This window comes from Schistocerca americana, chromosome 9 (genome assembly GCF_021461395.2).
Source record: "Schistocerca americana isolate TAMUIC-IGC-003095 chromosome 9, iqSchAmer2.1, whole genome shotgun sequence".
Taxonomy (NCBI): Eukaryota; Metazoa; Arthropoda; class Insecta; order Orthoptera; family Acrididae; genus Schistocerca; species Schistocerca americana.
In genome coordinates, this window is record NC_060127.1 from 82,141,250 (window position 1) to 82,156,892 (window position 15,643).

At 38.8% G+C, this 15,643-nt stretch overlaps 1 protein-coding gene across 1 annotated transcript in view; it reads right to left on the minus strand.

Moving 5' to 3' along the window:
- LOC124550869 (zinc finger FYVE domain-containing protein 1-like) overlaps window positions 1-15,643 on the minus strand; it is a 102,050-nt gene that overhangs the window by 76,304 nt on the left and 10,103 nt on the right. Inside the window, exon 4 of the mRNA XM_047125616.1 lies at window positions 164-375. Within this exon, the coding sequence (XP_046981572.1) occupies window positions 164-375 (212 nt within the window). The remainder of the gene's footprint in view (window positions 1-163; window positions 376-15,643) is intronic.

A 15,643-nucleotide genomic window follows, 5' to 3' on the forward strand; every position in this document is an offset into this window, starting at 1 on the left:
TTGATGAAGATCCACGTCACTTTCTATTTTTAACCAGACATAATGTCTGAGAAAGAAAAGAAATCATAATAATAAGTATGCAACACAAGCTTCATCTTGTTGACCTATTTTGGCATTTGTCTTTTAGGATCATAATTGCACACTACATGCACAGAAATGTTACCTTCAGAGTGTGGAAGACCAGTGCAGGAGGCCGTGGGGACCTGACAGAAGAGTTGTCCAATTCTGACCGCACGGCAAACCTCAGGGTCCCAAAATCAGTAGCTTGGTTCACCGTCTGGATGCCCACATAGTGCAGCGAGCTGAAGGCGTCCATCTCGAGGCCGCACTGTGCAAACCTGGCCCGCAGCACGTCCTCAGGGGTTTCATCTAATGCTGTGGGCACAACACAGAGCTTTGTTCACAACTAGTGGGCAATGAAAGTAGAGCGAAGAAACATAGGGAAAGAACGCTGTGCAGTAGGCCATAACATCCATGTACAGAATTCAACAACCCAAAGTAATTCAAGATCACACACTCTTTAAATATATTGCACAGCACTACTACTGGAACACATTTTGTCACGGAGTGGAAACTTTTAAGATTGCTTCAACTTGATGAAACAGAACAAGACAGATTGGAATGTCAAATTATTCCACAATGCTTTTCAAAACAAAGCATTCATACAACAGAACAGGCTGAAATGGGATGTCAATGTCAAGGTTCCTCAAGAAGAAAGTATTGATGTTGACTTTGGTGGGGAGAAAACAATGTCGTCGCCTGCTGATGTTGGAAGTTAACCACCTATTTTTGTCAGCTCACTCTTGTTTTAATAGTCGGTTTTGTGATTCTGAGCCTTTATTTTAATTATTTTGCTCTTTCTCGAGACACACTGAAAATGTTCCATGGCAATTAGCATATCTTTTACACTGAATGTTCTTCCTCAAGGGAGGCGAAAAATGATTTACGTTTTACAATAACTCAACAGAGCTGACACCTGCAACATATATAAATAAGAACATCAATAGATGAAGCAATTTCCATTAAATAACCATTTTTTGAGTGAAAAGCCAGCTCTAGTGGAGGAAAATACAATTTTTTTAACATTAATTGCTGGATTGGGGGAAAAAAACAATTGATAAGGTTAGCAGGCTCTATTTATTCCCTTATAAATACTGTTTGTATTTGTGTGTATATGTCCATGTTTTGAAATGATGTTTCACTTCACAGTAGTGTACTATACAAAACTGATCAAGAACGTCTGTTATGGAATTTGCTTTGGCCAAAGATAAACTTTATCACTGCTAGTTCCTTAATGCTGATACTACCTTCTGACTGGTTTGGTGCTGGTCTAAATGAACTGATGTGTTGACGTTCTTTCTAGTGTGAACACTCCGTAATTTGATGTACTGTTGACTGAAGTTCTGTTCACATTCTGTGTGAATTGGGTTTTAACCAGTTTTATGAAGGACATAATTCTAGAACAAAATTTCACTTCAATGTGGACTCTACAAAGAAATAAAACCTAGCATTTCTCAACAGTGAGACCCTCACATTTTATCAGCAACACTTGTATTGACTGAGCTGACCAATCATAGCTCACTGCCCAATTCCAATTTTCTGTTAGGAACAGTTCTTAATGTCAGTCCATAAGTTACGGTCAGTTTGTGCAGACACAGATCGCTGTAAATTCTGTGCGACCACAAAATTCAGTGTGCTGTTTATCTGCTGCCGATAGGCCTGAGCTGGAACTAATCATCTTCACAGCAGCTAACAACTTTAAACCTATTGTAACATCATTACTACACCATTCAGTGTAGCCACTGTTTGATAACAGAGGAACAGGCAGTATTTCCTATTTATCTTTTTGTCCTGAGGGTGAGGGTAAAAAAAATCAAGAGGAAAGAAAGGTGTCTTACGCACAAGTCACATTCTAAATTCAAACTGAAGAGAGAATGTCCACAGGGCACCATGACCCTCTTGCAATGTATAGAAAGATAAGCACAGTCTAGGTCACTTTCTATTTTAGTGTATAACAGTTTTTGACACTTTTTAGGTCATCTTCAGATCCATTAATTACCAATTATCATGGAGCGCATGTCATCAGCCTGCAACGATTCACTTAAAATGACTGTGTTATGGAAATTGAACTTTCCATAACTTTTAAATCCTCTGCAAGATTCCAAGAGATAAGAAAAGACTGAGATGATGAGCTAATCGAAGATAGGCAGATAATATATAAAAAAAGCATAGGCAACACAAAGGCACATAGCAAAAAGCTGTAATGCGTGAAAATTCTCCAGAAGACCTTTATCCAACAGTGGGTGTCATACGGCTGATGGGATGAATGTGAGACCAACTGCCTTTGTTACTAAAATGTACAACATGTTTTTCTATAACAATATTTGTATTGTGTTCATCCATCCTGATTTGGCTTTTCATGGTTTCCCTCAGTTCAGTCCATGTGCGCGACAGGATGGTTAGCAGTTAATGCTGTAGTGTGCTGCATTCTTGTGTGTCGTGCAACTGCAATCACACAGAACACAAAAGTAAGATAGCGTAAGATATAAATGGTAGCTTATAAGTACGGACCGACTGGCTGCAGATGTGTAAATTTCGCATCGCTTTAGAAATGCTCACATAAGACAGCTATTGTCATACCTTGTGCACAGGCACCATTTGCAATCTTTGCATCACTTTCTGCTGTTTACACTCTAAGGTTAAAATGTTTAAGACACAGGAAACTCCCATCAACCATGACACATGGACTGATGTGCAGTTTTTCACATCGCAGAACACATCTGCTGCAAACTTTAACCACTGTCAGATTTCTGAGCTATATGGATGAGGATCCTCTCACTGGGACAAGAAGTCATGGGTCATAGGACTCTGGCCTATGTGAAGAGGAGTGAAGAGGACCTCATCCTGACTGTGTGGGTGGAAGAAGGTATGTCAGGGCCGCATCATGGATTTTATAAGATGCAGCTTATTGTCTGTCACTTCCAGCCACTCTTCTTCCCATTAACACACAGCTCAGCATTGAGGCAATAGCATGTGGGATTGTGGCACGCCGAAGTATCTGAGAACAGTGGCACGCCTCCTTGGCTGCTACATCCACCCTTTTGTTCCCCTTAATACTCAGAGCACTTAGAGAGCCAGAACAGGTGAGGAATTCGGCACTCTGAACACATATCATTTCCTCCAGTCCCACAGGATTACATACAACTCTGAATCAAAAACAGTAAAGCCTTGAAGCAGTCAGATTTTGAAGACACAATCAGGGAAAACAACAGAGCAACCAATGGAGTCCACATCTACATCTACAGAGATACTCCACAAACCACCGTTTGGTGCGTGATGGAGGGTACCCTGCACCACTACTCATCATTTCCCCTCCTGTTCCACTCGCAAATAGAGCGAGGAAGAAACAATTGTCTGTATGCCTCCATATGAGCCTTATTTCTCGTATCGTATCTTCTTGGTTCTTATACACAATGTAGATCAGCAGCAGTAGAATCACTCGTATCTTATCTTCTTGGTTCTTACACACAATGTAGGTTGGCATCAGTAGAATCATTCAGCAGTCAGCTTCAAGTGCCAGTTCTCTAAAGTTTCTCAATAGTGTTTCTCGAAAACCCACCAGGGATCCCCACTGAGTTCCTGAAGCATCTCTGTAACACTTATGTTGTGTTTGAACCTACCAGTAACAAATCTAGCAGCCCGCCTCTGAATTGCTTCGATGTCTTCCTTCAATCTGACGGATACCAAACACTCAAGCAGTACTTAAGAATAGGTTGCACCAGCATCCTACAAGCCGTCTCCTTTACAAGTGAACCACTCTTTCCTAAAATTCTCCCAATAAACCGAAGTCAACCATTTGCCTTCCCTACCACAGTTTTAGCATGCTCATTACACCTCACATCACTTTGTAACATTACGGCCAGATATTTAAATGACTTGACTGTGTCAAGCAGCACACTTGTAATACTGTATCTGAACAATGCAGGTTTGATCTTCCTACTCATCCACATTAACTACATTTTTTCCACATTTAGGGCTAGCTGCCATTCATCACACCAACTGGAAATTTTGTCTAAATGATCTTTTATCTTCCCACAGTTGCTCAACTTCGATACCTTACCTTACACTATCATCAGCAAACAACTGCAGACAGCTGCCCACCGTGCCCACCAAATCATTTATGTATATAGAGAACAACAGCACTCCTATTGCACTTCCCTGCATTCAGTTGCTCGAATTCACGAGTTGCTCAGATCCTATGGGTGGGACCAAGCAGACCAACTGCAACAGAGCTCAGACTTTACACTGAGCAATTATCAACTATTCTGCTATCTTACGGTGTTTCTCATTAGTCAATTAGTAGAAAATAATAATACATGTTTAAGTAAACTATATAGGATAATATTTTAAGATGTAAAGACTAAAATAAATAATTATTATGTAAGTCACTGTTCTCAGGCTGCAAACTGTACAGTCAAAGAGTAGTTGTCAGTGTTGAGTGTTGCGGGCAGCAACAGGCCGATCGCAGATTTAATCATGGGCACTGTGTCAGCAGGACTTGCTGCTTTCCTACAGGTACTGACAACCGTATACCTCAAAAAAAAAAAAATTGGCCACTATGATGTATCATGCAGCGTAACTTGCTGTGACAGTGCGAGAGAGAGACAAAGATATTGTTTATTACTCTGTGGCGGGCAGTGCTCACATAATTATTCTTAGGATATAGTTTTTGTTTGTCCTGGTTAAGAGTAATTTTTAGTAGGGGAGAGCCATTCTTGTGATGTAAAAAATCGACGCCATTGCGAGTTTTTGATTCACATTGTAAAATATAAGTGCATATGGAAGGAAATCAGTTAATAGAACAATAAAATATTGTTCATTTCAAGAAGGTACGTCTTATTATACACCCAGCGATGTACTGCTATTGTGATTTACTAATAAACACCAGTTGAGAACAGTTCCGACGGGAGCGTTCAGTTCTAGTGAAATAGTTCGATGTTTTCTTCGGAAAAGAAGTCACTTCATGGATCATTCAAATCAACAATAGTAACTGGACATTTCTCAGAACTGAAAGCAATCTGATTGCTATGCAACAGACCCCCGAAGAATATTTCTCCGTATTTTGGTTACCACTTTCAGCTCAACATGGTATCTGCAGCATCTGGAGCAGATCTCTACAACAGCGGAAGCGTGTAGTCGCCATCAGTTTCACACACCGCCCTGTGTACGCTGTATGTATTTACCCACAACAGTGGACATACAGTTACTCACACAAATAGAAAGACAATACTAGGTGGTGTGGGGAAACATTTCAGTATAATGGCCCTGTAGAGCTAAACAGTAATTAGCCTAGTAATAAGAGGAGTCGTTATAAATGTCTACCGTTAGACAGGACACGATCCTGATACAACACTCATAGTGAACCTGCAATACAAATATGTTAGTAATTTAGTAAGTAATGTTTCATTGTGTGTATATATGTCTAGTCTTATAGAGTAACTACATTATGGTCCTTTTGTATGTTTCATGCTAACTGAACGTGCGGGAGTATCTTGTGAAGAGAACGAGTGCGCCGTCCCAGCAGCCCAGCAGAAACTTCAAAAAGGCCAGAACATTTGAATTACTAGCTTTCTTGAGCATTTATGCATTGTAGTGACCCCTCATGTAGAAATTTTCTAAGTATAAATAGAGTTGCTATATTACTTTTACTAGAATTCCAGTATTTCAGTAGATATAGTAAGACAACATTTTATGTGTTATCTATGCACTGTTTTTGTGTCACATTGTAAAGTGTACATTAACAGCATTAGGACATTAACGTTTTTGCGTGTGTAAAAGTTTAATAGTCACTTTTGTGGGACTTATTTAGAGGAGAAACTGTCAATTGCTCATTTACATGGTGATAACGAGATCTGTGTTTAAAGCCAATAAGCAAGCATGCATCACAATACCACAAAATGAATTAAATAGTGTGAATGCATCGTCAACTAGTGCCACAGAATTTAATACCGCCGTAGTTAGCGATATGTCGATTACGGCTGAGCAACCAGCAATAATTAATGCGCTCACGCCGTCGACACAAACGGTTGCTAGTTCCAACATTCATATGTCGAAAGAAGTCCAGAGAAATATGCAGCAACCAACAAACAACATGAATTTCATCTCTGACACAGACGCGTGCGAAAACGAAATGACTGTACCGAAAATTGTGTCGGTACAATCCTCATTAAGCCCAGTGCAATCGCCAATTGCTGAGAATACCGATTTGTTATCCCAGCTGATGTCAAGTTTGACTGTCATAACACAAGGGATTAAAGCATTGGAAACCACGCAATCTAATCTTACAACGGCACAATCCACGTTTGCAAACGACATGAATCGTAGATTCCAGGCATTGGAGAGTGCGCAATTTAATTTGGCTCAGGAGCAATCTAATAAACTGAAAGAAATAAATGATAAGATTACTGAAAAATTCCAGAGTTTGGAAACAAAGCAGAGTCACTTGATTACCAGTCAGGCACAACTCATAGTTACACAAGAACAACAGTATCAGGAATTAACAAACAAATACAAAGACATCTTATGTCGTCAAGATACACTAAATCATCAAGTGCAGGAAGTTATTCATGTACAGAACACTACTGCGCAAGACGTGAGTACAATTAAGCACGATAACGAGCAAGCTGTCATTGAGCTTACTCGGAGGATAGACACTCTCAGTCTCGAAGGCGAGAAACACATAGAGAAACTTTTCAATGAACATAAGATCGCATTTTCTAAGGACATTGAAGATTGGGCGAAAGAGCAAACCGAGACAGTGCGAAGTTATGTTGACAAAACCTTGAAAGAAACGGTTTCTAACGTGCAAGTTAACAACGAAGCTGCACAAGAACAACTTAAAGCAGAAGTTAAAGAGATTAAGGAGAATATAGGAGATGAATTTCCTGCTTGGAAAGCAAAGATATAAAATACATTAAAAGCATGCCAGCAGGGTCTAGTTAATACTAGAGGGGCACATACTACTTGCAGTTTATCAAAAGCAGACATTATTCCTGATGAAACCAGTGAAACCGAATCCATGCAACAATGTCCATGTACTGGTGCATATTTACGTAATCAACCAGAAACAAATTATCGAGATTATCATTCACCGCGTAGTAGCCACCAGAATACACCTGTGACTATGAATGAAGAAAAAATGCTTAAATATCGTCAATTCCAGATATTTATTCCCGAAAGGAAGTCGATCAATCCCGTGGTATTTATCAAGCAGTTTAAAGGGATATTGCCGCGAATGTGGACTGAGCAACAAAAAATTATGTACGTTGCAGGATTCATACATGGAGATGGATCGATGTGGGCGTCAGAAGCATCCGATTGGTGTCAAGATTATGACCAATTTGAACGCGTTTTCTTGCACAAATACTGGAATAAAGGTGTACAAGAAAGACTACGTAAGGAAGTTTTTAATCCACAACCTTTTTCTTTCAAAAATGGATCTTTAAGAAAGTATTTCGAGAAGTATATAAATAAAAGTAAATACTGGAATGAACCAATCCCGACGCAGGATATCATTCGAATATTAAAGCGCAAACTTCCACTTGAAGTTAAGGAAAAACTTCTACATGTGCCTGAACAACATGTGGAAGATTTTCTAGCCACACTGGATTCAATAGACATTCTGTTCGAAGAATCTCGTATGCGCTATAACCAACCAAGTTACCAACCTAACAAATACAATAGTAACAACAAACAGTATGGAAACAAACCTTTTGCACACAATTCACCAAACCCACAGGTGAATTATTTCCAGAAAAACGTGAAATTTGGTAACGAAAATCCCGACCAGTGTAATCATGACCAACAATGTGAACAAACATATAAACGGAAATGGAGGAAGAATAATAAGAAGAGGAAAGGATACTATCAAGAAGGGAATTATCAGCAAAAACGCCGATATCAGCAACCAACCCAAGAATATCACAACCAACCACAAACTTCAGGTTGGGTACCAAATGATAATGCAAATGAATGGAGAAATCGACCACCAATAATAACCGACGTAACGGAGCAGACATCTACTAATAATGGACAATCGTCAAACTAAACTCGACTGTCAGAAGCCCCGACGGTGCAGTCGAGGAAGTTTTCAGGGGCGAAAATTCGAGCGTCAAATTTTTCCGGTACAATGATGGCAAATTATTAATAGAAGAACTTCAGCAGGATATGATGCCTTGTCAAGAGGAACATATCACTGAACCTGTTGCGAAAATTCAGGCGGCAATTGAAGGCATTACTGTGCAAGTTACTTTAGATACAGGAGCAGCAGTAAATGTCGTTTCTGAGAAGTTATTTCAAAGAATACTTCAGAAAGCAAATCCACCGATTTTTCCTGTTCAGTGTTGTAGAATTGCAGGTCCTACTGGTCGTAAGTCTTCTCAGGTTAAAGTGCAGACTCAACTCCAGTTAGATATAGGAAATGTAGCTATAAATTGCACGTTCCTTGTAATAAAAAAATTGGTTGAGGACTGTATCCTGGGTATAGATGAATTTAGAGAGAGAAATTGGCATATCGATTTTTCTCTAGGCCGTGCCAGTTTTACAATAATGGATCAGAAACATCAACTGAATCTTCTCAGGGAATATAGTACCCATGGAAAGTATTGTCAGGGACGAAAGCTGCAAATAAAGTGGATACATAGCAAACCTGTACGGTATTACCAAATTAATTACTTGCAACCAGTTTTAAACCCTGAAGTTATGGTATATGAAAAGGTGCAAGAACCTGAATATTTGCAACAACACCAAAGAAAGCAATTATACGATCTTCTACAGGAATATCATGAAGTCTTTCAAGAAAGACCTGGTGTAATCAAGGGATACACATGCCATTTAGATGTGATACCACACCAAGTTTTCTTCCGTATTTTTTATCCAATACCATGGCACCAACGAAAGGCAGTTGATGCGGAAATCCACCAGATGCTTGAATGGGATCTGATCGAAACTTCGACGAGTCCATACTGTAGTCCGCTTCATGTTGTCTCGAAAAGGGGAGGAAAAGTTCGTCTCGTGCTAGACGCACGGCAGATAAATAAGATTATCATGCCCGTGCGAACTCACCCGGAAAACATCGATGAGCTAATTCAAAAGTTCGAGGGGATGAAATACTTAACAAATATTGATTTGAGAAGTTCATTTTGGCAGGTGGCTCTAGACGAACCATCAAAAAAGTACATTTAACTTTATTTGTGGACGACATGCTCATAGCTACGAGCACATGGGAGGAGCACGTTGATTTATTGAGAAGAGTGTTAGGACGTTTCAAGGAAGCAGGCATAACCGCAAATCTGCAAAAGTCCCATTTTGCTCGAGATAAAATCAAATTTTTGGGTCATCTTATAAATGAAAAAGGCATCTTACCGGACTCCGAGAAACTAAAGGGAATCAAAAACTTTGCGGTTCCAACAACAAAAAGACAGTCAAAGGGCTTCCTCGGAGTTGTCTCTTTTTTCAGGCGTTTCATTCACGACCACTCTATTAATGCAGAACTATTGTACAGCTTGTTGCGCAAAAATACTCCGTGGGTGTGGACGCAACAATGTCAGAATGCATTTGAGGCAATAAAACATGCCTTAGTCAATTCACAAATATTATATCATCCGGATATGAGCCAAGAATTCGGTTTAATGGCAGATGCTTCGGAAATTGGAATAGGTTCATGCCTCTTCCAAGTAAAGATGATAGATAGGAAATCAACTTTCTGTCCAATAGCTTTTGCTAGCCGACTCTTAACTGCTTGTGAAAGAACATATACGACTACCGAAAGGGAAGCATTGGCTGTAGTCTGGTCATTTAAGAAATTTTACTATTACTTATATGGAGCGAAGACAACAGTATACTGTGACCACAAAGCGTTAAGTTTTTTGCAAACATGTAAATTATTACATCCAAGATTAGCAAGATGGACGCTCTCACTCCAAGAGTTTCAATTTGAAATTAAATACCTAAGCGGACAGGATAATTTCATCGCTGATGCACTGTCTAGAATGCCAGATGGAGATTTGTCAACTATCAACATCACCGGCAATCTGTCCGAATTTAATGTTCTTATAATGACTGATAGAATATATAGGAAACATTTTCTTGACATGTGTAAGAACATGGAAAAACTACAGAATGAAGATCCTCGTTGGCATTCAATAAAGGAAACTTTAGCAAAGCCTGGAAACGATGATCTGAAGAGACTGTACAAAGTTGAGGACGATGTCTTATTTTTCAAAGGGCATCTTGATTCAGATAATTGGAAGGTGTGTATTCCCGAGAAGAATGAGAATGACTTAATTTTGCACACGCACATCACTTGGGGATATTTTGGAGTATTAAAGTGTGCTCGGAAGATTCAAGCATATTGCTACTTCCCAAACATTCGCAGGAAAGTGCACAGACAGTTAAGGAAATGTAAAATTTGTCAGCTAGCCAAACCAGGAAATTTTTGTGTGAAAGATTTCCTACATCCTATTATACCCACTAAACCGCTGTCAATCATTTCGGTCGACGTCTGTGGTCCTCTACCATCATCAAGGGGAGGATGCAAATATATTGTAGCTTTTCTTGATATATTCACTAATTATGTCAAACTTTATCCATTAAAATCAGCTACTGCTGCATCCATAGCCAAGAAGCTGGTCAAAGATTATATAGTCAAAGTAGGCAAACCAGAGGCTATTCTTTCTGACAATGGGTCAATGTTCACTGGATTTCGTTGGAGGCAAACATTAGCCAGTTGTGGTATAAAACAAATTCTAACATCAGTGTACCACCCTTCGGCGAATCCCGTGGAACGAATTTTTCGTGAATTAAACCGGTTCATGAGAACATATTGCCACAACCAGCAACCCAAATGGATCGATTATCTTCACGATTTTCAGGAAATTGTAAACAATATGCCACATACTACGACAGAATACACCCCATACGAACTGATGTTTGGAAAACAGGAACAGAATGACTGGATTCGACCAATTCCTAAAGTAGCTATTAACAAAATAGACCTACAAAATAAAGTACGACAATCCTTACTCAATATAATGGACAAGGCAAGAAAAAGGAAAATATATTTTGACAATCGACTTGGAAAAATAAAAACATATAAAGTGAAAGACCAAGTTTTAGTAAAAACTCATCCTAAGGCTTCACTTATACAGAGGAAGAACACAAAATGGCAATTATTGTATCAAGGACCATTTGTGATTACCAAAATACCCCATCCAGGAACTTATGTTTTGAAGGATGTGAAGAATGGAAAGGTGAAAGGAATGTATCCCCATCACTTGTTAAAGCAATTTCATGATGACTGAAGATTCTGAAGATTGAAAATACTATTCTTATCAAATAATATTGATTAGAGAATTTTCATTAAACCTATGAATCATACTTAGGATAGTTTCTTTTTTTTTTTTTTTTTTTTTTTGCAATTTAGTAGTTAGTTTTTCTTTTCAGGCATACTGTACGAGAGATATGCAGACATTATGTATAGGTTTTCCACTGTAAGGATAAGTTTTCTTTTCAGTATGCAGAGAATTTAGCTATAGTATGAATGATTTCTTTTAAAAAATTTTTATTTAGTAGATAGTAATTTCAATCAGGTTTCACAATGCATAATGACCATGGGTTAGTGACTCAAATGAATCTGGTCTATGGCAAGATATTTTTTCTTATGTCAACTTAACAATCTCAATGTATGTTTGTATTTGCTTTTTTACTCGCTGAGCTGAAGTCATGCTGTTCGGAAGGGGTAACCCGTTCTCAGTTTTAAAAAGGACGCCTATTACTTTGTTTCAATCTTTTGTGATGAACATTGTCTTTAGAATTGTACTTTTGCTGTAACATATTTGTGTATGTAAATTGTGTTATATCAATTGTTGCTCGCGAAGTTACCAACTGAGCGAATGCCTTTCAGTTATAAGCACATCAACAAGTGTTAAAATCCATCTGAAAGATGACGAGCACAAGTTGACACGGCAGCTCCAGTTGGATTTGTGTATAGTGCATTCTAGGGTTGTTGATAGAAATGAAGAACACCTTACGACTTCCGAATATTTAGAATTCAGGACAGAGAATTAGAAAGAACTTTAGATTAGATTCTATTTCAGCTCAGCATAGATCAAACACCTTTTCCACGGAACTTACACTGACTCTTATTTTCATGTTAACCATATGCGGAAAACCATAATACCCACGAGGAGACGGTGAAATGGGAATAGAATTCAATCAGTTACCCGGAGATGACTGATAGAAGGGAATCGTAGATGGACGTAAACCAACGCGTCGACGGTTCACCTCAAGACACAGAAGATTAACAGTGTTGTGTTTCTTTTGTGAACAGTGTTTAAATTCATTCAACAAAAAAATCCATATTGTAAATATTTTTTTTATTTTCCATTGTAATTCAATTAATTACCCTTGCAAATGAGAAATACGAGGATGGTAAATCTACCCCGAGGTTTTCCTTGGTTTTCCTCTGTGGGGGCTTGGCCGAATGGCTAGATTATCCGTTTGAGACATCCCAAGGCGAGTGACAGAAGCTTTGAATGATGATAAAAAAAGGTTTCTGATCACATCTCATGCCATCCTCGACAAATGAATAAAAGCAAGCATGTAAGCTATGCATATATGCTGCATCAGGAATTCAGCACAGGCTTTGTCAGCAGTATATGCACCCAAATCAATAATTTACATTTAGATAGTCATTCACTAATACCAAAATATCATAAGAAATACAGTGGACATTAATACTCTAGTGGACTTTAATACAGCGTCATAAACAATCACCGATATAGTGTTGTGTGAACGCTCGTGTTTGTTTTTGCCCAAAAACGTTCGTCCACAAGAGGGGCCTATATGATGTATCATGCAGCGTAACTTGCTGTGACAGTGAGACAAAGATATTGTTTATTACTCTGTGGCGGACAGCGCTCACATAATTATTCTTAGGATATAGTTTTTGTTTGTCCTGGTTAAGAGTAATTTTTAGTAGGGGAGAGCCATTCTTGTGATGTAAAAAATCGACGCCATTGCGAGTTTTTGATTCACATTGTAAAATATAAGTGCATATGGAAGGAAATCAGTTAATAGAACAATAAAATATTGTTCATTTCAAGAAGGTACGTCTTATTATACACCCAGCGATGTACTGCTATTGTGATTTACTAATAAACACCAGTTGAGAACAGTTCCGACGGGAGCGTTCAGTTCTAGTGAAATAGTTTGATGTTTTCTTCGGAAAAGAAGTCACTTCATGGATCATTCAAATCAACAATAGTAACTGGACATTTCTCAGAACTGAAAGCAATCCGATTGCTATGCAACAGACCCCCGAAGAATATTTCTCCGTATTTTGGTTACCACTTTCAGCTCAACACGGTATCTGCAGCATCTGGAGCAGATTTCTACAACAGCGGAAGCGTGTAATCGCCATCAGTTTCACACACCGCCCTGTGTACGCTGTATGTATTTACCCACAACAGTGGACATACAGTTACTCACACAAATAGAAAGACAATACTAGGTGGTGTGGGGAAACATTTCAGTATAACGGCCCTGTAGAGCTAAACAGTAATTAGCCTAGTAATAAGAGGAGTCGTTATACCACGTGCAAGTAGGCCTCACACTGATGGTTCCATACAAGCTTAATTACGTATACAGATCCAGGGAATCGAGAATCTAGACGGTTTTTGACTGTTGTCAATATTGACACCCGCAAGACACCAAGCCTAAGAATTCCAAGACTTTTGAGAATATTTCAATTTTAAGTTAAAATTTCTAACATATCACAAAAAATGTTTTTTGCATCTGATACAATTACAAATTAACAATTTTAGGATTTTTTTCCTTTACTTGTGCTGTAAAACTTTGCTTCTTGCCAAATTTCATGACCCTATGTCAACAGAAAGTACCATATATGCTTTGATAAATGAGTTGAAACAACGCCCCGGGAGTAGACAACATTCCATTAGAACTACTGATGGTCTTGGGAGAGACAGTCCTGACAAAACTCTACCATATGGTGTGCAAGATGTACGAGACAGGTGAAATACCCTCAGACTTCAAGAAAAGTATAATAATTCCAATCCCAAAGAAAGCAGGTGTTGACAGATGTGAAAATTACCGAACTATCAGTTTAATAAGTCACAGCTGCAAAATACTAAAGCGAATTATTTACAGACGAATGGAAAAACTGGTAGAAGCTGACCTCCGGGAAGACCAGTTTGGATTCTGTAGAAACATTGGAACAACGTTTCTAGCATTTGTAGACTTAGAGAAAGCTTTTGACAATGTTGACTGGAATACTCTCTTTCAAATTCAAAAGGTGGCAGGGGTAAAATATAGGGAGCGAAAGGCTATTTACAATTTGTACAGAAAGCAGATGGCAGTTATAAGAGTCGAGGGGCATGAGAGGGAAGCGGTGGTTGGGAAGGGAGTGATACAGGGTTGTAGCCTCTCCCCGATGTTATTCAATCTGTATATTGAGCAAGCAGTAAAGGAAACAAAAGAAAAGTTCGGAGTAGGTATTAAAATCCATGGAGAAGAAATAAAAACTTTGAGGTTCGCCGATGACATTGTAATTCTGTCAGAGACAGCAAAGGACCTGGAAGAGCAGCTGAACGGAATGGACAGTGTCTTGAAAGGAGGATATAAGATGAACATCAACAAAAGCACAACGAGGATAATGGAGTGTAGTCGAATTAAGTCGGGTGATGCTGAGGGAATTAGATTAGGAAACGAGACACCTAAAGTAGTAAATGATTTTTGCTATTTGGGGAGCAAAATAACTGATGATGGTTGAAGTAGAGAGGATATAAAATGTAGACTGGCAATGGCAAGGAAAGCGTTTCTGAAGAAGAGAAATTTGTTAACATCGACTATAGATTTAAGTGTGAGGAAGTCGTTTCTGAAAGTATTTGTATGGAGTAAAGCCATGTATGGAAGTGAAACATGGACGAATAATAGTTTGCACAAGAAGAGAATAGAAGCTTTCGAAATGTGGTGCTGCAGAAGAATGCTGAAGATTAGGTGGGTAGATGACATAACTAATGAGGAGGTATTGAATAGAATTGGGGAGAAGAGAAATTTGTGGCACAACTTGACCAGAAGAAGGAATCGGTTGGTAGGACATATTCTGAGGCATAAAGGGATCACCAGTTTAGTATTGGAGGGCAGCACGCAGGATAAAAATTGCAGAGGGAGACCAAGAAATGAACACACTAAGCAGATTCAGAAGGATGTAGGTTGCAGTAAGTACTGGGAGATGATGAAGCTTGCACAGGATAGAGTAGCATGGAGAGCTGCACCAAACCAGTCTCAGGGCTGAAGACCACAACAACAACAACAACAAATATATTTGGAAGTATAAAAATTTTGACATAAATTATCTTATCTTTTGATTACAGTGACATAGAAGATGAAATTTTTTACACTATCAAGGGACCATATACCTTAGTATGTGACAAATTTCAGCTTGGAACATCTATCCATTTTTGAGAAGAAGGAATCTTAACAGTCAAAGAGACAGACGGATGGAGAAACAGACAGATAGACAACAAAGAGATTCTACAAGGGTACCATATTTACCGATAGAGGT